Source organism: Herpailurus yagouaroundi, unplaced genomic scaffold (genome assembly GCF_014898765.1).
Source record: "Herpailurus yagouaroundi ecotype Mexico unplaced genomic scaffold, PumYag 189, whole genome shotgun sequence".
Taxonomy (NCBI): Eukaryota; Metazoa; Chordata; class Mammalia; order Carnivora; family Felidae; genus Herpailurus; species Herpailurus yagouaroundi.
This window is the reverse complement of record NW_024412420.1, coordinates 16760922-16783047: the sequence shown is the minus strand read 5'-3', so window position 1 is coordinate 16783047 and position 22126 is coordinate 16760922. Positions and strand designations below refer to the sequence as shown.

Below are 22126 nucleotides of genomic sequence, written 5' to 3'. Positions count from 1 at the left end.
GGAAGCAAACTTATTAGAATATGGTGCATGTGTTCATGTCTTCTTAGCCATATTCATTGTCTGAGATAACCAACAAAATTGTTCTCCAGAGCCGGTCTAACAACCCAACTGTCCCAGAAGGCTGGCACCTTCTTCATTCCTTAGACTGCTAGTGAGCCACTTGGTTATGCCAGATACCACATCTGTGAATATAAAATATGAGCATATTTTCTCCCTGCCTTGAGTTTTTTTTTTTTTTAACATTTTTATTGAAATATAGTTTACATGCTATAAAATTCACCCATTTTAAGTGTACAGTTCAGGGTGTTCTTTTAGTATATTCACAGTTGTGCAACCATCACCACAGTCTAAGTTAGAACATTTTAATCACCCCAGAAAGACATTCTGTACCCATTAGCAGCTAACCCATTCCCGCCTCCCACCTCCTCTTAGGAAACCACAAATTTACCTTTTGTCTTTTACAGATTTGTCTGTTCTGGATATTTCATATAAATGAAATCATACAATATTTGGTCTTTTGTGTCTGACTTCTTTTCAATTAGCATGTTTTCAAGGTTCATCTGTATTGTAGCCTGTATCAGTACCTTTGTTCTTTTTTGTTTTTTAATTCGAGTTTGTTAGCATATAGTGCAACAATGATTTCAGGAGTAGATTCCTTAATGCCCCTTACCCATTTAGCCCATTCCCCCTCCCACAACTCCTCCAGAATCCCTTTGTTTGTTCTCTATATTTAAGAGTCTCTTATATTTTGTCCCCCTCCCTGTTTTTATATTATTTTTGCTTCCCTTCCTTTATGTTCATGTGGTTTGTATCTTAAAGTCCTCATATGAGTGAAGTCATATATTTGTCTTTCTCCCACTAATTTCGCTTAGCATAATACCCTCTAATTCCATCCACATAGTTGCAAATGGCAAGATTTCATTCTTTTTGATTGCTAAGTAATACTCCATTGTATATATATCCCGCAAATCTTTATCCATTCATCTGTTGATGGACATTTGGGCTCTTTCCATACTTTGGCTATTGTTGATAGTGCTGCTGTAAACATTGGGGTGCATGTGCCGCTTTGAAACAGCATTCCTATATCCCTTGGCTAAATACCTAGTAGTGCAATTGCTGGGTTGTAGGGTAGTTCTATTTTTAGTTTTTTGAGGAACCTCCATACTGTTTTCCAGAGCAACTGCACTAGTTTGCATTCCTTTTTTTTTTTTTTTTTTTTTTTTTTTTAAGATTTAATTTTCGGGGCACCTGGGTGGCTAGTCGGTTGAGCGTCCAACTTCGGCTCAGGTCATGATCTCACAGTTCATAGGTTCGAGCCCTGCATCAGGCTCTGTGCTGACCGCTTGCTCAGAGCCTGGAGCCTGCTTCAGATTCTATTTCTCCTTCTGTCACTGGGCCTCCCCCACTCACACTTTGTCTCACTGTTTTTCAAAAATATATAAATTTAAAAAAAAAAAAAAAAAAAAGATTTAATTTTCAGGATGCCTGGCTGGCTCAGTCAGTAGAGCATGTGACTTGATCTTAGGATCATGAGTTCAAGCCCCACATTGAGCATGGCAGCTACTTTTTTTAAAAAAAGTAAAAAAATAAAGATTTTAGGGTCACGTGGGTGGCTCAGTCGATTAAGCATCTGACTTCGGCTCAGGTCATAATCTCACGGTTTGTGAGTTCTAGCCCCATATCGGATTCTCTGCTGTCAGCCCAGACCCTGCTTTGGATTCTTTGTCCCCCTCTCTGTCTGTCTCTCTCCTGCTCTTGCTTGCTCTCACTCTTTCAAATAAATATTTTTAAAAAATTATAAAGATTTTTATCTTTAAGTAATCTCTATACCCAATGTGGGGCTCAAACTCAAAACCCTGAGATTAAGAGTCACGTGCTTACCCAAGCAGGCACCCTAGTACTTTGTTCTTTTTTATGGCTGACTAATATTCCATTGAGTGGATATACCACGTTTTATCTATTTATTCATCAGTTACGGACATTTGGATTGTTTCGGCTTCTTGGCTATTATGAATAATGCTGCTCTGAACATTTGTGTACAGGTTTTGTCTGGACTTATGTTTTCATTTCCCCAGGGAAGAAACCTACAAGTAGAGTTGCAGAGTCCTATGGTAACTCTTTAATATTTTAAGGAATTGCCAAACTTTTCCAAAGTGGCTGCCTTGTTTTCTATTCCCACCAGCAATGAATGAGGATTTGAGTTTCTCCACATCTTCTGCAGTACTTATTTTTGAGTATAGTCATCCTAGTGGACGTCAAGTAGCATCTCATTGTGGCTTTGATTTGCATTCTCCTAATGGCTAATAATATTGAACATCTTTTCATGTGCTTATTGACCGTTTGTATATCTCCTTTGGAGATAATGTCTATTCAAATCCTTTGCCAATTTTTCAGTTGGGTTATTTCTGTGTTTATTATTGAGTTGTAAGAGTTCTTTGTATATCCTGAATACAAGTCTCTTAACAGATAAAAGATTTGCAAATATTTTCTCCCATTTTGTGAATTGGCCTTTCACTTTCTTCATGGTATTTGTAGCACAAAAGTTTTTAAGTTTCATACAGTCCAGTGTATCTGGACATTTTCTTTGTTTATTTGTGTATTTAAGAAATCATTGCTGGGACGTGCGGGTGGCTCATTCGCCTGGGTGGCTTAGATCTCATGGTTGTGAGATCGAGTCCTGTGTCAGGCTTCACACCCAGTGTGGAGTCTGCTTAAGATTCTCTCTCTCTCTCTTTCTCTCTCTCTCTCTCTCTCTCTCTCTCTTTCACCTTCTCTCCCCCTCAGCCCCTCCCCTGCTCACATGCACAAGCTCACTCTCGTGCTCTTTCTCTCTCAAAAAAAAGAAAGAAATCATTGCTTAACCCAAGGTCATAAAGATTTATAGTTTTAGTTCTCAAATTTAATTCTGTGATCCATTTGAATTAATTTTTTTGTATTATATATTAGGAATTTAGCTTCTTCTTTTTGCATGTGAATATTTAGTTGTCCTAGCACTATTTGTTGGTATTTGTTGACTGTTTTTTTTTTTTTTCTATTTAATTGTCTTGGTGAAAATCATTGTTGAAAATCAATTGACCTTAGCTACGTGGGTTTTTCTGTACTCTCAATTCTGTTTCATCGATATATATGTCTGTCCTTATGCCAACATCACACTGTCTTGATTTACTATAGCTTTGTAGCGATGTGCTGAGTTTTTAAACTAATTATAATTGTTTTAAACTATTTACCACTTATATCTAATTATGCAGCATGATATAATTATGAATATATCACTAAATATGCCATATTAACTTTTTAATATGTTTTATTTGATCATAACAGCAAGCCATATGCATGTAAGTTCAGTTTTCATAGATCGTTGCTTATGTAGTTTGGTTTTCTGCTTATGCAGCACCTAAAAACAATTAAAGAAAGCCATTGGTTGTAATTCACCTGCATTACCTTGAAAATGGCTCTTAAGGGCAGTGGTGAGATTATCTTTTCATGGCTGTTTGCCTTTTGAGTACTCTCTGTACAAAAAAAAGTAACTTGAAGTGTTCTTTTCATTCCTTATAATTTATAGATTTTGTATGCTGAAACTTCTCAACCAGAGGAAAGGGCCTTCACAGTGTCCTTTGTGTAAGAATGATATAACCAAAAGGTATCTGATTTGGGTAGTGATGGGAGGTTGGATGAAACAACAGTAGGGAAAAGTAGAAATTCCTTAATAATATATTGGTGTTCCCGTCAAACTATTCATCACTAGAAAAATGTACAAATGGATATTCAGCTGACAGAATAAATTATTTCTAAAGTCATTTTCTTGAAAGTTGTATTGTATATCTGTCTTATAAAGGTATTAGGAATTCATTGCCTCTTTCTAATGCTTCTGAATGGCACAAGAACTTGTAGTCTTATCTAAAGTGGGACTATATCATTTTGCCCTCATTGTCTCCTGGTCCTGCTTTTATTTTTCTTGCATTTGTTTCCACTTAATTATTTACGCACACACAGTGTGTTTACATATTGTGGGTCCCTCTGGTCAGAATGTAAGTTCTTTTGGGGCACTGGCTTTTTCTGTCTCAGTCAACACTGTTTTTTCAGTGTTTGGCACATAGTAGTCACGGAGATGTTTAAACAAATAAATGAATTATATTGCCCTACAACTTTCCTAAACCAAAATCTCTCTTCGGACATTATCATCTGTGCTTTTGAAATAACATCATCATCATTTCACAGAAATCCTTGAAAGCTCAAATTAGGAGGTTGAGTGGATGAGGTTCAAGTGTTAAGAATGGGAAGTTCTCTATGCAGTAGACTTATATCTACTATGTATTCAGAGTACTATTATTTTAGATAGCTATAGGCTTTTGATAGGCTTGAATGGCCAAAAGAGAGAGAGAGAGAGAGAGAGAGAGAGAGAGAGAGAGAGAGAGAGAGAGAGGGAGGGAGGGAGAAAAGAACAACCGATACTGCTACATACCTTCTGATGTGGGTGATGTTTGGTTATACTGTAATGTCACTAATAGCTGTATTCTCTGAATATAATTTTTCTACCGTTGCTACATTTACTTTATTTGTTTACATGTCTTTCCTTATTTTAGTGTCCTTTAAAAGTTGATCATCCTTTGCTGAGTATGTTTCTCAATCAATTTAATTTCAGAAGCCTACAGGAAAGTACAAGATTTAGTCAACTTGTTGAAGAGCTGTTGAACATCATTCATGCTTTTGAGCTTGACACAGGATTGCAGTGTAAGTGTTGCATAGCCCTAGGGGCCAGTTCTCAAGTGGTTGTCCATTAAAACTCGGGAAGTTTTCACAATTATTTTCTGTGAATAAGCAGTAAGATCTTTTGGTCTAGGTTAACTTTAAATCTTTATCTGTTGATTTATTTTTTAAATTATTCCCACTGGTCTCACCCCTTATTTTATAGGTTCTGAGATGTACATTTTTCACATTTCACATCTCCCAAATTGGGAGCAATTTACCACCTGTGGTGTGTTAGTGCTTAATGTAATGTGTTTCCTAAGTGGTACAGAAAATAATGGTGCATCTTGCATTGTTGGCATCTTAGATTTAGGGAAATATGGTATTAATAGGTAAATTTGTTAGTATTGAGGTAGGGAAAAAAGATTAGAAATAACTTTGACAGTCTGTGTGTTTCCTAGGAGTAGAATTTCCAGAGTTGATTAAAAAAATGAGAGGTAGTCTTTAATGCATTGTCTTAACAAAACAGTATACACAGAATTTCTCTTGGTTCTTTGATACAATTACTATATTTTTTCTAACTACAAAAATAACATTTTCCTTTCTAATTCACAGTTGCAAACAGCTATAACTTTTCAAAAAAGGAAAATAACTCTCCTGAGCATCTGAAGGAGGAGGTTTCTATTATCCAAAGTATGGGCTATCGAAACCGTGCTAAAAGACTTCGACAGAGTGAACCTGAAAACCCTAACTTGGTAAAGCCATTTTCATTTATTCTAGTAACATCTGTTTATTGAGCATTGTGAATTAGTGAAGGTGCTAGATGCTTGTGGATTTACATAAAAAGTCAGTAAACAAGGTAAGATGGTAAATTAAGTGGTTGATCAAGAGTTAGAAGAGCCAAGAGAAGGTCTTTATACCTAGTGTGGGCAAGAGAGACCTTCTGGGCCCTTCCCCTGCTTTAGTGCTTTATCCATTCTGATGCTTGTCTAAATTAGCCGCAAGGTCACTGATGGTTTTAAGTTTTAAACTTGCTAGTTTTTATTTTTTCTAATATTTATTTATTTATTTTGAGAGAGAGAAAGAGAATGGGGCAGAAGGAGAGGGAGAGAGGGAATCCCAAGCAGGCTGTGCTCTAACAGCGCAGAGCCTACACGGGGCTTAATCTCACAAATCAGGGGATCATGACCTGAGCCAAAACTGAGTCAGACGCTTAACCGACTGAACTACCCAGGCACCCTACTCGCTAGTTTTTAAAATAACCATCTTACAGTAATTCTCCAGGCATGAGGAAGTATGTCCTAATTTGTTTCCTTTGAAAAGTTGCCTGGAAAAAAAATCAGTTTTTACCATTTGAAAATTACTTCAATTTAAAAGATGCAATTGTCAGAGAAAATGCAGTGATTTGCTCTGTTGTTGCTTGTATATGAATGAATAATGCAGATCTTAAAGTAATAGTTCTCATGGTACCAGCATTCATTTTTCAGTAGATGTTTAAGGACTCAAAAAGAAGGAAACCTTCATCAGAATAATGTTGGAGTTTTAAATATTCTTACCCATTCTGAATGTTCTTAGGATTGCTGGGTTTTTATTCATAACCCTGTTATCAGATATGATTGGGGATGTGTACTAAATGAAGTTCATTCCCTTTCTATGCTATAATATAAAGTATTAGATTCAAAATCTGTTTTTCTTTACTTCAAAAAATCACATAGATAAAACATTCAGTTTAGAGAAGTTTAAAACAACAGAGAGAGGAAAAAATACTCAAACCACACATAACTCGTACATTTTGATGTGCAATTTGCCAAGTGTTTTTTCCAGGTGTCAAATGTTAGCTAATTATGATCGTCTATTTTGTCCATGGCCTGGAGTTTCTCTTTAAAAAAAGAAACACATGGGGCGCCTGGGTGGCGCAGTCGGTTAAGCGTCTGACTTCAGCCAGGTCACGATCTCGCGGTCCGTGAGTTCGAGCCCCGCGTCAGGCTCTGGGCTGATGGCTCAGAGCCTGGAGCCTGTTTCCGATTCTGTGTCTCCCTCTCTCTCTGCCCCTCCCCCGTTCATGCCCTGTCTCTCTCTGTCCCAAAAATAAAAAAATAAACGTTGAAAAAAAAAATAAAAAATAAAAAAAGAAACACAGGACTGGCCAACAAATAGTTGATCATTCTTTACTGCTTAGCAGGAAACCAGTCTTAGTGTCCAACTCTCTAACTTTGGAATTGTGAGATCTCTGAGGACAAAGCAGCAGATACAACCACAGAATAAGTCTGTCTACATTGACTTGGGTAAGAGACACAGATTTTGTAAATTTAGAATAATAGTTGCTGGATTATTTGTCTTATAGTTATACCAAATCCTCATAATTTGTACAATGGCAGGGAGCTTTGGAAAGTGAAAATAAAATATCATTATTTTTCCAGCCTTATGGTGTGTTCTAAATAATGTAAAAGATGCAGCTCTCACCTTGAAGACTCTTATTTTATAAAAAGAGCAAAAGGAAGGCTGTCTAGCATGTGTAAATATGCTTTGGAAGGATGGACAGTAGAGATAAGAAATAACCTAATGGGATGGCCACAGCATTTAGAGGGATCCAAGATACATTGTACTAGGCTAGGAAGACTTTTCAGAAGCCAAGCTCAGTTCAAACAGGTCTCTGATTGTCTTATCTTTTAGAATGTTTTTATAATTGGAAAGAATGACCGGTCGTCTTTGGGCTCCCAAACACCACTGTATGTTTACCATCACACTTAGGAGATTCTCTTGAAATTACTTGTAAATCTTTTCTCGTCTTAGGATCATAAGTTCCAAGACAACAGATGTTGTGTCATAAAAATAAACAAAATAAGTATAATAGTGAATATTTAGGACCACTTATGTGGTCTAGGCACTGTTGGGCTTTATTTGTATAACTCATTTAAAATGCATGACAAACTTCTGAGGTTGTTAATATTATTATACTTATTTTACACATGAGGAAATAAAGGCACACAGAGGTGAAGACATTTTGCCAAGATAACAAAACTAGCAAGGGGCAGAGCTGTGATTCAACCTTAGGAATTCTGGTGTCAGATCCTGTGTTTGTAACTACGTCTCTGTGTTGGCTGCCATATGTATCATTGTGCCTGCAAATTTTGTGTATAGTGAGTGTGCAGTAATATTTCTTGAATGAATATCTGTTTTGCAACAAGTACATTTATTGAGTTTAGCCCTTTTAATAAAAATCCTTTTATTGATTGGTCATCTGGGGAATTTTTTAGGATCTGATTCTTCTGAAGATACAGTGAATAAGGCAAGTTATTTCAGGTGAGTTGAAGAGAGCCTTTGTCTATGAAGCCGGCATTTTTGTATTTGTTTAATTAGTATTAAGGATTGGTGTTTCGGTTAGGATCATAGCATTGGAATAGACCTTGATGGTTGTTTGTTTTTATAGCTGAGAAAGCCTATCTTAGTAGAGTCTAAAAGAGTTTAAAATAACAGAACTCCAGTCAAACTTGCTTCCAGCCCATGGTCATGTCTAACTTAGTTCCTTGAACAGTAGTATTGACACAGTGGTAATTTTGGCTCATGAAAATACTAAAGGACTTAATTTTCAATTCTTTTTCTCTTCCTTAATTCCATCTATCCCTCAAGCTTTGTCTACATCAATTCTACAGTAATCTACAAGCCACCCCAATTGGGTTACCTGTCAAATTACTTTCCTTAGGAATTATTGCCTGACTCTAAGATCTGTGGTGGCTTTGGTGATCTATGGTGATTGTCATTGCCAATCAGATCTTGTTTACGAATGACTTTTTCCTAATCTCTCAATTGGGAGGAAATGATTTTTAGTTGGAAAAGAAGCACAGAGGCAGTGTTGCATTCTATTGGAGTGTCTACTCCATCCCAGTGCTCTCTTTGTTTAAATATCTTTGCTCTTGCGTTCTCAATAAGATACACTTAAAAAAAAAATTTTTTTTTTAACATTTATTCTTTTTTTTTTTAAATTTTTTTTTCAACGTTTTTATTTATTTTTGGGACAGAGAGAGACAGAGCATGAACGGGGGAGGGGCAGAGAGAGAGGGAGACACAGAATCAGAAACAGGCTCCAGGCTCTGAGCCATCAGCCCAGAGCCTGACGCAGGGCTCGAACTCCCGGACCGCGAGATCATGACCTGGCTGAAGTCGGACGCTTAACCAACTGCGCCACCCAGGTGCCCCCTTTTTTTTTTTTTTTTTTAACGTTTATTTATTTTTGAGACAGAGAGAGACAGAGCGTGAACGGGGGAGGGGCAGAGAGAGAGGGAGACACAGAATCCGAAGCAGGCTCCAGGCTCTGAGCCATCAGCCCAGAGCCCAACGTGGGGCTCGAACTCAGGGACTGTGAGATTGTGACCTGAGTTGAAGTAGGACGCTTAACCGACTGAGCCACCCAGGCGCCCCTATTCATTTTTTTTGAGACAGAGCACCATCAAGGGAGGGGCAGAATGAGATGGAGACACAGAATCTGTAGCAGGCTCCAGGCTCTGAGCTGTCAGCACAGAGCCCGACACAGGGCTTGAACTTGAGAACCATGAGATCATGACCTGAGCCAAAGTCGGACACTTAACCAACTGAGCCACCCAGGTGCCCCTCATTACCATACACTTTTAAATTTCATTGGGTATTTTTCTCTACCATCTTTTGGCTGTTGTTCGGCTACCATTTAAATTTTGGTTCTCTTTTGCACATCCGTAAAGCAATGTATCTACACTACTCTGATTTTTGTGAATGTGTTTCCTTCTTTAGTCGTTGACCATTTCACTATGACTGGAAGTTACTAAAGGAGAGAGCAAATTTCAGAAAGTGAATTAAATTGATCAGCTTATTGCAATAGTACCTAGAGGAGCTAAAATACTTGATCTTGCTCATTTGACAACTCTGTGAGCATGTAACTAGCATTTCGCATTAAGGCTTCTATCTCTTCTCTATAGTGTGGGAGATGACGAATTGTTAGGAATCACCCCTCAAGGAGCCAGAGCTGAAGCCAGTTTGAATCCTGCAAAAAAGGGTAATGACAAGTCTTCCCAACTTAATGGGCAATGAAGAGAGAATGGGTGGATTCAGTACTGTAATTAGATTATTCTGAAGACCATTTGGGACATTTATAATTCACAACATCTCTTGGCAGAGTTAGAATATCTTTCTTTTTCAAATGTCATGGTACAGCCTGATCTATTTCAATGGCACTAGACTGATGTGATTATAATAGTAGCCTGTGTAACTGATTGTTGCCTTTTACTTTTAATTGATATGTTTATATTTCATCTTTTGTATACTGGTATTTAAATAGAGTATGAATCTGAAGATAGAGCACTGTATGTCTGATGCCCAGTCTGCTTTAAGTTCATTGTCAGAGGTTACAGAAATAGGAGGTATGTTTTATGAATAAGGGGAATTCTGAAATTAAAATTTTAACTATCTTGAGTGGAAATAAGGAGAATCTAGATAAATAGAAATTCTGGGAAAGGGCATGAGCTACATCTTCAGTATATTTGGTGGTTTATGAGGTTAGTTTCTCTAAAAATAGCCAGTTGCTTTATTTCTACCCTGCAAGTTGTATGAAGGACATTATTTTTTCATGATAATTCAGTTTTTAAGCACCTTGTTTTTGTATACTTTCAGCCTCTTGTGAATTTTCTGAGGACATAACAAATATTGAACATCGTCAACCCAGTAATAAAGATTTGACCGCCACTGAGAAGCATGCAACTGAAAAGCATCCAGAAAAGTATCAGGGTATTTCTGTTTCAAACTTGCATGTGGAGCCATGTGCCACAAATACTCATGCCAGCTCATTACAGCATGAGAACAGCAGTTTATTACTCACTAAAGGCAGAATGAATGTAGAAAAGGCTGAATTCTGTAATGAAAGCAAACAGCCTGGCGTAGCAAGGAGCCAACAGAGCAGATGGGCTGAAAGTAAGGAAACATGTAATGATAGGCAGACTCCCAGCACAGAGAAAAAGGTAGTTCTGAATGCTGATCCCCTGTGTAGGAGAAAACTGAGTAAGCAGAAATCTCCATGCTCTGACAGTCCTAGAGATTCCCAAGATGTACCTTGGATAACACTGAATAGTAGCATACAGAAAGTTAATGAGTGGTTTTCCAGAAGTGATGAAATGTTAACTTCTGATGACTCACATGATGGGGGATCTGAATCGAATCCTGGAGTAGCTGGTGCAGTAGAAGTTCCAAATGTAGTGGATGGATATTCTGGTTCTTCTGAGAAAATAGACTTAATGGCCAGTGATCCTCATGATGCTTTGGTATGTGAAAGTGAAAGAGTCCACACCAAACCAGTAGAGAGTAATATTGAAGATAAAATATTTGGGAAAACCTATCGGAGGAAGGCAAGCCTTCCTAACTTGAGCCACACAAGTGAAGATCTCATTATAGGAGCATGTGCTATAGAACCTCAGATAATGCAAGCCCATCCCCTCACAAATAAAACAAAGCCTAAAAGGAGATCTACAGCAGGCCTTCATCCTGAGGATTTTATCAAGAAAGTAGATTTGGCCATTGTTCAAAAGACTCCTGAAAAGCTAATTGAGGGAACCGATCGAATAGGGCAAAACGGTCATGTGATGAATATAACAAATAATGGTCCTGAGAATGGGACAAAAGGTGATTATGTTCAGAAAGAGAAAAATGCTAAGCCAACAGAATCATTGAAAAAAGAATCTGCTTTTAGAACCAAAGCTGAACCAATAAGCAGCAATATAAGTAATATGGAATCAGAATTAAATAGCCACAGTTCAAGGGCACCTAAGGAGAACAGGCTGAGGAGGAAGTCCTCTACCAGGCACATGCGTGCGCTGGAATTAGTAGTCAATAGAAATCCAAGCCCACCTGATCATACCGAACTACAGATTGATAGTTGTTCTAGCAGTGAAGAGATGGTGAAAAGAAAAAGTTCGGAACAAATGCTAGTCAGACACAGCAAAACACTTCAACTCGTGGAAAATAAAGAACCTGCACCTGGAGCCAAGAAGCGTAACAAGCCAAGTAAACAAATAAATAAAAGACTTGCCAGTAACACTTTTCCAGAGCTAAATTTAACAAACATACTTGGGGTTTTTACTAACTGTTCAAGTTCTAATACACTTCAAGAGTTTGTCAACCCTGGCATTCAAAGAGAAGAACTAGAAGAGAGCCGAGGAACGATTCACGTGTCTGATAGGACCAGAGATCCCAAAGCGCTGGTATCGAGTGGAGGAAGAAGTTTGCAAACTGAAAGATCTGTAGAGAGTACCGGTATTTCATTGGTACCTGATGCCGATTATGGCACTCAGGATAGTATCTCATTACTGGAAGCTGACACCCTAGGGAAGGCAAAAACAGCACCAAATCAACGTGTGAGTCTGTGTGCAGCAATTGAAAACCCCAAGGAAGCTATCCATGGTTGTTCCAAAGATACTAGAAATGGCACAGAGAGTTTTACAGATCCTCTGAGACGTGAAGATAACCATACTCAGGAGACAAGTATAGAAATGGAAGAGAATGAACTTGATACGCAGTGTTTATACAATACGTTCAAGGTTTCAAAACGTCAGTCATTTGCTCTGTTTTCAAATCCAGGAAATCCAGAAAAGGAATGTGCTACAGTCTGGGCCCATTCCATGTCCTTAAGGAAACAAAGTCCAAAAGTCACTCTTGAATATGAACAAAAAGAAGAAAATCAGGGAAAGAAACAGTCTGAAATCAAGCACGTGCAGGCAGTCTGTGCAACTGCAGGCTTTTCTGCAGTCAGTCAGAAAGTGGAGAAGCCAGGTGATTATGCCAAATGTAGCATAAAAGGAGTCCCTGGGCTCTGTCAGTCATCTCAGTTCAGAGGCAATGAAACTGAACTCTTTATTGCAAATAACCATGACATTTCAAAAAACCCTTATCATATACCACCACTTTCTCCCATCAGATCATCTGTTAATGCTGTATGTAAGAAAAACCTGTCAGAGGAAAAGTTTGAGCAGCGTTCAATGTCACCTGAAAGAGCAGTGGGAAATGACAGCGTCATTCAAAGTACAGTGAGCACAATTAGCCAAAATAACATTAGAGAAAACACTTTTAAAGAAGTTAGCTCAAGCAGTGTTAATGAAGTAGGTTCCAGTGCTAATGAAGTAGGCTCTAGCATTAATGAAGTAGGTTCCAGTGGTGAAAACATTCAAACAGAACTGGGTAGAAACCGAGGACCTAAGTTAAGTGCTATGCTCAGGTTAGGTCTTATGCAACCTGAAGTCTATGAGCAAAGTCTTCCTATAAGTAATTGTAAATGTCCAGAAATGAAAAGGCAAGGAGAAAATGAAGGAGTAGTTCAGTCTGTTAATGCAGATTTTTCTCCATGTCTAATTTCCGATAATGTAGAACAACCTATGGAAAGTAGCCGTGCTTCTCAGGTTTGTTCTGAGACACCCAATGACCTATTAAATGGTGATGAAATAAAGGGAAAAATCAGCTTTGCTGAAAGTGCTAAGGAAAGATCTGCTGTTTTTGGCAAGAGTGTCCAGAAAGGAGAATTCAGAAGGAGCCCTAGCCCTTTACACCATACACATCTGGCTCAGGGTCACCAAACAGAGACCAGGAAGTTAGAGTCCTCAGAAGAGAACGTGTCTAGTGAAGAGGAAGAGCTTCCCTGCTTCCAACACTTACTATTTGGTAAAGTAACCGGTGTACCTTCTCAGTCTATCAGCCATAATGCCATTGCCACGGAGGGTCTGTCTAAGAAAACAGAGGTGAACCTAGAATCATTGAAGGATAGCTTACATGACTGCAGTAACCAGGTAACATCAGCAAAGGAGTCCCAGGAACATCACCTTAGTGAGGAAGCGAGGTGTTCCGGTAGCTTATTTTCTTCACAGTGCAGTGCATCGGAAGACTCGGCTGTTAATACAAATACCCAGGATCCTTTCTTGATGTTTGATCCTCCTTCCAAACAAGTGAGGCATCAGTCCGAAAATGTGGACATTCTGAGTGATGAGGAGTTGGTTTCATATGATGATGAAAGAGAACCTGGCCTGGAAGAGGATAATCACGAAGAAGAGCAGAGTGTGGATTCAAACTTAGGTATTGGAACCAGGTTTTTGTGTTTGCCACCATCTGTAATATAGAAATGAGCTAAATGTTGATGCCTTTTGGGAGAGTACATTTTACAAGTTTACAAGTGCAACTAAAGTAACTGCTTCTTAAACTTTATACATGTTCCTCCTTAGGTGCCTTTCCTTAAAAGTCCTTTACCCAGCTAGAACATCTTCTCTGTTTGAATGAGATATAATTGTTGGGGGACTTGTTTCTAGTTTTCATTGTTATGATTTCCAGCAGGAAATCCAGGTGTCCCAAAACAAGGAATGTAATCATTTTGCATGACATGAAAGTGAAATTTGTCCCACCAATGGGAAGAGAAGGATACGAGTTGCAGTATGTGCTGTTTTCACATCTGAAGCTATTTTTATCATCATTTAAGGTGAAGCGGCATCTGGGTACGAGAGTGAAACAAGCCTCTCTGAAGACTGTTCAGGGGTGTCCTCTCAGAGTGATATTTTAACCACTCAGGTAAAAAGCCTATGTGGATGTGTGTGTGTTGTGTCCTCTGTGTTCAGTAGCATGCACCCAGGCACCCCACGTTCTGACATTTGCTTTATCATGCTTTAGAATTAATGGTATAACAGTTGTATGTGGTACCTTGTCTCCTCAGAGTAAGTGGTAAGCACCTGAACGGAACTCAGGCTGCGTTTTATTTCACACACACACACACACACACACACACACACACACACACCCACCCACCCATCTGGTTGACTGTGAATACTACATCCTGAATTTAATGAATAAGCTAAACCTTCAAAAGCAATTTTCCCTAGGGGCGCCTGGGTGGCTCAGTCGGTTAAGTGACTGACCTTGGTTCAGGTTATGATCTCACAGTTCGTGAGTTTGAGCCCCATGTCAGGCTGTGTGCTGACAGGTCAGAGCCTGGAGCCTGCTTCAGATTCTGTGTCTCCCTCTCTCTCTACCTCTCCCCTACTCACTCTGTCTCTCTCTCTCTCTCTGTCGAAAATAAATATTTTTAAAAAATATTTAAAAAAAAAGCAATTTTCCCTATAGCAAAAATATCTATGAAGACACTACTGTATTAAAGAGAGGCGTTTGTTTGTTCTTGTTTCCAAATTGGAGCCCACAGAGTTCTCGTTCTGTTAGAGATGATCTAGCCTTTTGTTGTTTTGTGGAGATTTCTTTTTGTTCTTTCTTTTTAAATCTGCTAGTTGTTCTTTGGTGCCTGTAAGTCCTCTTTTTTCTTTGAAAAAGAAAGTAACACAATTTTACTTCCTGTATCTCGTGGCCAAGACCAATATTGTGGTTACTTATGAAGGGAATAGGAGCGTTGTCCTATCTATAACATTTGGTAACATGAATGTTTCAGTACTACAGGCAGAACAGTCTCCTTGAAAAAGTACTCTCTATCACAGTATTTAAAGATTAACACCCATCATAAATAAATAAATAAATAAATAAATAAATAAATAAATAAATAAAGATTAACACCACCATCTTCACTGAACAGCTAATAGTAGTTGCCCTTGGAGTGGGGAAACAGACTGGGAGAAGGGGAGAAAGCCTTATTCTCTGAATGTCCTTTTGTGCCTTGAATTTTATGCCATATGCTTACATTAATTATTTAAAAGATTAAATTCTATGGGTTACCCAGGAATAATTACTATTAACTATTCATGCATATTCTTCCATTTTCCTGTGTATGCACAAAGATAGGTGTACTCCTTATCTTTAAAAAATACATAATACTCCATGGGGCACCCAGGTGGCTCAGTCGGTTGGGCGTCTGACTTCAACTCAGGTCATGATCTCACGGTTTGTGAGTTCGAGCCCCGCGTCGGGCTCTGTGCTGACAGCTCAGAGCCTGGAGCCTGCTTCGGATTCTGTGTCTCCCTCTCTGCCGCATCCCCATTCATGCTCTGTCTGTCTCTGTCTTAAAAATAAATAAAAATATTTTAAAATTTTTAAAAATACATAATACTCCACTGTAATGTTTTTTTCTTTCGATGTCATTCAGTTTCCCTCAGTGATTCTTTTTTTTTTTTTTAATGTTTATTTGTTTTTGAGAGAGACAGAGACAGAGTGTGATGGGGGAGGGGCAGAAAGAGAGGGAGGCACAGAATCTGAAGCAGACTCCAGGCTCTGAACTGTCAACACAGAGCCTGACGTGGGGTTTGAACCCACGAACTATGAAATCATGACCTGAACCAAAGTCAGAGGCTTAACCAACTGAGCCACCCAGGTGCCCCTCAATGACTCATTTTTGATTACTATATAGTATTCTGTCCTTTGGGTAAGCCGTGATTTATTTGGCCTATTAATGAATATGAGGGTTTCAAAGTAGGAGACCCAGTTTGCTGTTATGTACAGCACTATAGTAGTATCTTGATAGTAGCTAAAGATTTGCCCGCATCCCCAATGATTTCCTTAATATAAATTCCTACAACTGAAATTTTTCGTTTTTGATACATATTGTTAAATTGTTCTTCAGAAAGATTGAACAAATCCATACTCTTGCAGCCCCTGTGGTACTTGATGGTTCTCACTTCCCTGCACCTTTGCTAACACCAGGTGGTATCCAGTTTTAAAATCTTCTAATTCTTGACATTGCTGTGAGGGCTATAGAAAGAGAGGGCTGGTCTTCTGCCCGTTTTCTGTACAGAGCAGATCCCTCTAGGACTGAAACCTGCTGGAGTCAGGAAGAAATCTTTGAGACAGTGGCCTGTTCAGTCTGTTCGTACCTGAGTTGTCACCAATATTCTTCCTGCCCTACAGGATTGCCATGGCGACAAAATGAATGAAAAGACTAAGGAGGCCTTTTCTCTGCAACTCCTAGGTGGATTTGGGGCCCTGTCAAACTTTCACCAGTGCCTTTCACCTTTTTGTCCCTTGTGTTTTAAGGTTGTAGGTTCCAGCTTCTAATTCTGTTGGGCTTAGCTATAGTGCATTAGATTTGACATTCAATAAACTACCCCTTTGTTTTTCATATTCCCGATCTTCTTCCTAGAGATGTGTCTACTTGTTCAAGATTCATTTTGCAAAATGTTTTTATCAAGAATCTTCTCAAAACAGAGCTAGTCAGTTTTCACGGCTAACTGAAATTTAAAGTAACAGACAGGCAAAATGATGGGAGCAGGATCTTTTCCCTCCAACTGTTTAACAGAACTAAGAAGAACTATATAGGAGATAGAGAAACCTAATTTGGTACCATTTAATTTTTTTTAACATTTTATTTATTTTTGAGAGACAGAGAGCACAAGCAGGGGAGAGGTAGAGAGAGAGGGAGATTCAGAATCTGAAGCAGGTTCCAGGCTCTGAGCTGTCAGCACAGAGCCCGATGCAGGGCTCAAACCCACGAACCGTGAGATCATGACCTGAGCCAAAGTCAAACACTTAAGTGACTAAACCACCTAGGTGGGTTTTTTTTGTTTTTTGTTTTTTTTTTTAATTAAAGACTGATTAACTATACTCATTCATTAGTTCATTTCTGCATTAAACGTTTACTGAGTACTTACTACTTGCTAGGCATTAGGAATACAAAAATGGTTAAGAAGGATTCCACCTATCAAGAAGGGTCCTGGGGTGCCTGGGTGGCTCAAATCGGTTAAGTGTCGACTCTTGATTTCGGCTCAGGTCATGATCTCACCGTTTGTGAGTTTGAGGCTGTCAGCACAGAGTCTGCTTGGGATTCTGCCTTCCTCTCTGCCCCTCCCCTGTGCTTATGCACGCTCTCTCTCCCTAAAGAATAAATAAACATTTAAAAAATTAAATAAAATAAAATTTAAGAAGGGTTCAGTATTCCACTTTTGTATACTAGTGTGTTAGCCAGTGAAGTAGTGAGGGATCATCTGTTCCTGGTAGTAGATGTATTCTTGGTGGGGACTTCTGAAGGGGCCATCTGAGCTGGGCCTTGAAAGATGAGAAGAATTATTCCATCAATAATAAAGGGAGGCAGCAATCAAGGCAAAGACACAGAGGCCCGATATGTCCAGAAAGCACAAAGTTGTCCTGTGTAACTGGAAAACAGGGCATATGGGTGGTTTGGGGAAGTAATAAAAAATCAGAGTGTGAAAGGCCTTTTGAATGCTATGCTTAGGAATTTGGGCTTTATCCTGAGGGCAATAATGAGTTTTAAAGAACTTCCACAGTAATGCAGCTGTATTAAAAGAGATCAGAGTAGCATACTGGGAATAGAAAAGAAGAATAGGGGTAATTCCAGAAACATTTAAGAATTAGAATTAGAAAAAAAAAAAATCCTCAGTAACCAATTTGGTCTTGGTCTCCCAAATGTGTCTGGGCAATTACCTACAAGGGAATTTAGGTTATAAAGTGATTCCTTTGGGAAAACCCAAAGGCAAGCTTTCTAATTACAATTCTCCCATTACTATTTTTCCTGATTTTCTAACGTATTTCATGGCAACAGAGAAATTAGATGTGGTCGTCATGGCAGAAGTGACTAATACAGCTTCTGAAGATTGTCAGATACCTGTGTGTGGTTTCATTCCAGATTTACTGAGGCAGTTCCCATGGCCAGGGTTTGACAGAACTACCCACAAGCACCACGTGGTGGCAATGGCGCTGCTGCAGACTTTGGCAGCAAGGCATCTCGGGGCAGCCGCGGAAGCCTTTGTGACGCTGGGAGCACATTTTCTGGTCATAAACATCTGAAAACTATGAACACAGTGTAGCAGGAGAAAAGTAGATGGCTTGTTTTTAGTAGAGGGCAAAGTCATTTTCAAGGATCAGAAGAAAAGGAGGGTCAAACAAACTGTGTTTCCCTGGGGTTTGCTGGCAACCATAGATGTTCCTTCAAATAGTGATGAAGACATGTATTTTTTGCAAGGCTCCTCACTTACCAAATACTTTGCTTATCAAAAACCTAAGACTTAGCAGATACCTTCTTAAAATGGAGAAATAAACATCAGAAGTCCCATAAGCAAGAAGAGCCATTATCTTGAATTAAAAACAGTAACAGTCCTTATAGGATTTCCTAAGGTTCTTTCTGCTAAATCCTTCCCTCTAGCGGGTCCTTGTCTCTTGTGATCTCTTGGTACCCTCTCTGGATCCAGAATGGCAACGCCACGAGGGCTGTAAGCCCCTGGAACAGTGCCTTGCATATAATAGATGGTCAGCAAATGGTTGTTGAATGAATAGATAAACCAGTGAATTAGCTCTTTGCTCGCTCTTTTGGAAACTAAATGTTCAAAGAATCCCAGAAAAGGAAGAGTCCTCATAAGCCAGAAGGCAGACATTACTATATGGACTAACTCAAATCTCTTGTAAGTCCCACAGCACCAAGTCTGTGAAACATGGCCTGGGTAAAATGTTACAGAATCTTGCTAATTTTAAATATTGAAAGCATTTGAATATTTTGGTTTTTTGCTCCCTAGCTTTATTTTTTTTTTTTTTATTTTTTTTTAAGTTTTTTTTCTTTATGAGACAGAGCATGAGTGGGGGAAGGGCAGAGAGAGACAGAGACAGAATCCGAAGCAGGCTTCAGGCTCTGAGCTGTCAGCACAGAGCCGACGCGGGGCTCGAACTCACAAACTGTGAGATCATGACCTGAGCCCAAGTCGGCCGCTCAACTGACTGATTCACCTAGGCGCCCCATTTGCTCCCTAGCTTTAAGAGAAAATAACCAACGTTGAAAGGGCATCACAATAAAACAAGTCTGTTTGGGAGAGTTTGAGGCATTTTTTCCCTGCTCTGACATCATTCTGAAATAACTTCATGGGCCTTAATTGTAGGAATATGGTTGGATGAAAAGGTGTTCAACCAGAACTCATAATTCCATTCAAGATGGTTTCGGTTTCCATGCTAAAATTAATTGGTGTGACATATTCCTGCTGTCTGGCAAGTTGCTAAAAGAGTGTGACTTTTTTGGTGTCATTTCTTAATGTTTGTAGCAGAGGGATACCATGCAAGACAACCTGATCAAGCTCCAGCAGGAAATGGCCGAACTGGAAGCCGTGTTAGAGCAGCACGAGAGCCAGCCTTCTAACAGCTCCCCTGCCCTCATAACAGATTCTTATGCCCCTGAGGACCTGTTCAATCCGGAACAAAACACATCAGAGAAAGGTTTGTAATATTGGCCAAAGCAAAGTTTTTCCCCTCCCAAAGTGTGGGCCTAACTCCAACATTTTATGTTCTTTGCTCAGCATAGGTTTGCTGAGTCACTCCATGGGTAATTTTATTTTGAGCCTTGGTTCTAGTCCCTGCTCACAACTAATTTGCCTTACAAGGTAACCAGGACAGTCATGAAGTGTCACTGTCTGAGTACCCACAATGAGGAGAAGCTATGAGGAGCCCATAGGAAGCTGAGTGAGTTGGGGGAGATTGGAAATAGGAAACTCCATCATTCTAGAAAACATGAAAAACAAGACTCATCCCGTATAACAGTGGTGTCAGATCCCAAAGCCCTATTTAATGTGCTTTCCAATTTTGAGAGACAGATGTCCTAGGTGTCAGGAATTGCACCATGATCCACAGAAAGCCTAGTTATGTGGGAGAGTCCGGGAGACTCAGAACTTAACAGTGTTCTAGTGATCAACAAGACCACAAGACCTCTGAGAGAAGGCATTTAGAATAACAAAGCAGGTTGGGATTGATCAGAGCTGACTTCCTGTAAGAAGTGAGCACAGAGCTGAGGAATAATGTGGTGTAAATGAAGGAAAGTGAGATGAAAATTTGAGTTTTTGATTGGAGAGAATCTTGTGGAAGACAGCACATCGGGCAGGTTTTAAATAGGGGCAGATCTGCAGACACAGAGATGAGAGGCTATGCGCAGGCACGGGTGCCACAGAGGGTGTTGCTGCTTCGGGACTGGCAGGTGTGGTGAGCCCTCCCAAACTGGTCTTCCCCACTGTCTCCATGATACCCACCCAGCTAATTTAGTGTGCAGGTCCCTTCTTTGTCGCTTCCTTCCCCAGTCTGGCTGGGGGCCTTAGGGCCTTCCTTTTCATCTTTCTAGGAAATCAAGTCTTAATTCTCCAGAATACTATGGCTCTGATCCCAGAATGCGCCTTGCAGTATGTTCATGTTCAGGGAGAAACAGTAGCTCATGCATGAGAAGCTGGGAACTCTGTTGCTATGGCAGTGGTTCAAAATGTATTTCCTTAAATGCTTTCTTTGTAACTGTACCTTCATTTAGTTCATCTCCCAGATAACGAAGCCCAAAGTCTCGTCCCCAGCACGGTTCTCTTCTTTGGGGTGCTTTCACTATCTTCAGTCTAAAAACAGACTAGACTTTCCATGTTAATGCACAATGCAGAAAATGTTATTGTCTGGCTTTGAATATGTGTGTAAATCTACTGTCTCCTCTTTGACAGGAGGTGGGGTTGTGCATTTATTTTTTCCTGAAGATCTTCAGATGACATGTTTCTTGTGGCTTGCTTTCTTTCATTTTAAAATTTCATAAATGCTATATTTTTATACATTCTAGTTTACTATGGATTTGAAAACCTTTTTTAAAAAATATTTATTTTTGAGAGAGACAGACAGACAGAGGATCTGAAGGAGGCTCTGCACTGACAGCAGAGCCCCATGTGGGACTTGAACTCACACACCATGACATCATGACCTGAGCCAAAGTCAGGCGCTTAATCAGGTGGATGGGTAAATGTTGAGAGGATAGGATGGAGGAGAGGCTTATGAAAATTTCCTGGCTTGGGACACCTGGGTGGCTCAGTCTGTTGAGCATCCAACTCTTGCTTTTGGCTCAAGTCATGGTCTCATGGTTGTGGGGCCGGGCTCAACATTGGGCTCTGTGCTCAGTGTGGAGCCTGCTTGAGATTCTCTCTCTCTCTCTCTCTCTCTCTCTCTCTCTCTCTCTCTCTCTCTTTCTCTTTCAATTAATTTTTTTAAAGAGTTTAAAGAAAATTTCCTGGCTTAAAAGAAAAAATTCCTTGGGCACCTTGCTGGCTCAGTCAGGAGAGCATGCAACTCTTGATCTCAGAGTTCGGAGTTCAAGCCCCATGTTGGATGTAGAGATTACTACGAAAATAAAAAGAAAAAAGTCCTTTCTCCCAGCTCCACAGAGAGTGTCCTCCGTGATCTCTTTGGCATAACTGGAATATGTTGTACAAATTGCTCAAATGCTACTTATTTGATCTTAAATTACTGAGCAATGCTCAGTAAGATCTACCATAAACCACCATATTTTTTATTGTAACTTTTACCTCTCTGACATTTCCAGCCCCACTTTCCCCTGTTATACTGTTATTTTTTCATAACCCTTATTAGCTTTTAATTATACACAATTTGTTTTGCTTACTGTGTAGAGTTCCTCCTCACCTCCCACTAGAGTGTAGATTCCACAGGGCAGAGAACTCTTAGAACATAGTAGTCACTCCGTAAGTGTTTTAATTTGCATGATTAAAAC

At 39.5% G+C, this 22126-nt stretch overlaps 1 protein-coding gene across 8 annotated transcripts in view; it reads left to right on the top strand.

Moving 5' to 3' along the window:
* BRCA1 (BRCA1 DNA repair associated) overlaps positions 1-22126 on the top strand; it is a 59330-nt gene that overhangs the window by 14770 nt on the left and 22434 nt on the right. For 4 of the 8 annotated variants that reach the window (XM_040497676.1, XM_040497675.1, XM_040497678.1 and 1 more), the window contains exons 4-12: positions 3563-3640; positions 4643-4731; positions 5302-5441; positions 6866-6971; positions 7944-7989; positions 9636-9712; positions 10327-13764; positions 14162-14250; positions 19653-19824. In XM_040497676.1, the coding sequence (XP_040353610.1) occupies positions 3563-3640; positions 4643-4731; positions 5302-5441; positions 6866-6971; positions 7944-7989; positions 9636-9712; positions 10327-13764; positions 14162-14250; positions 19653-19824 (4235 nt within the window). The remainder of the gene's footprint in view (positions 1-3562; positions 3641-4642; positions 4732-5301; positions 5442-6865; positions 6972-7943; positions 7990-9635; positions 9713-10326; positions 13765-14161; positions 14251-19652; positions 19825-22126) is intronic. The other 4 variants (XM_040497679.1, XM_040497677.1, XM_040497682.1 and 1 more) reach the window with 2 other exon arrangements.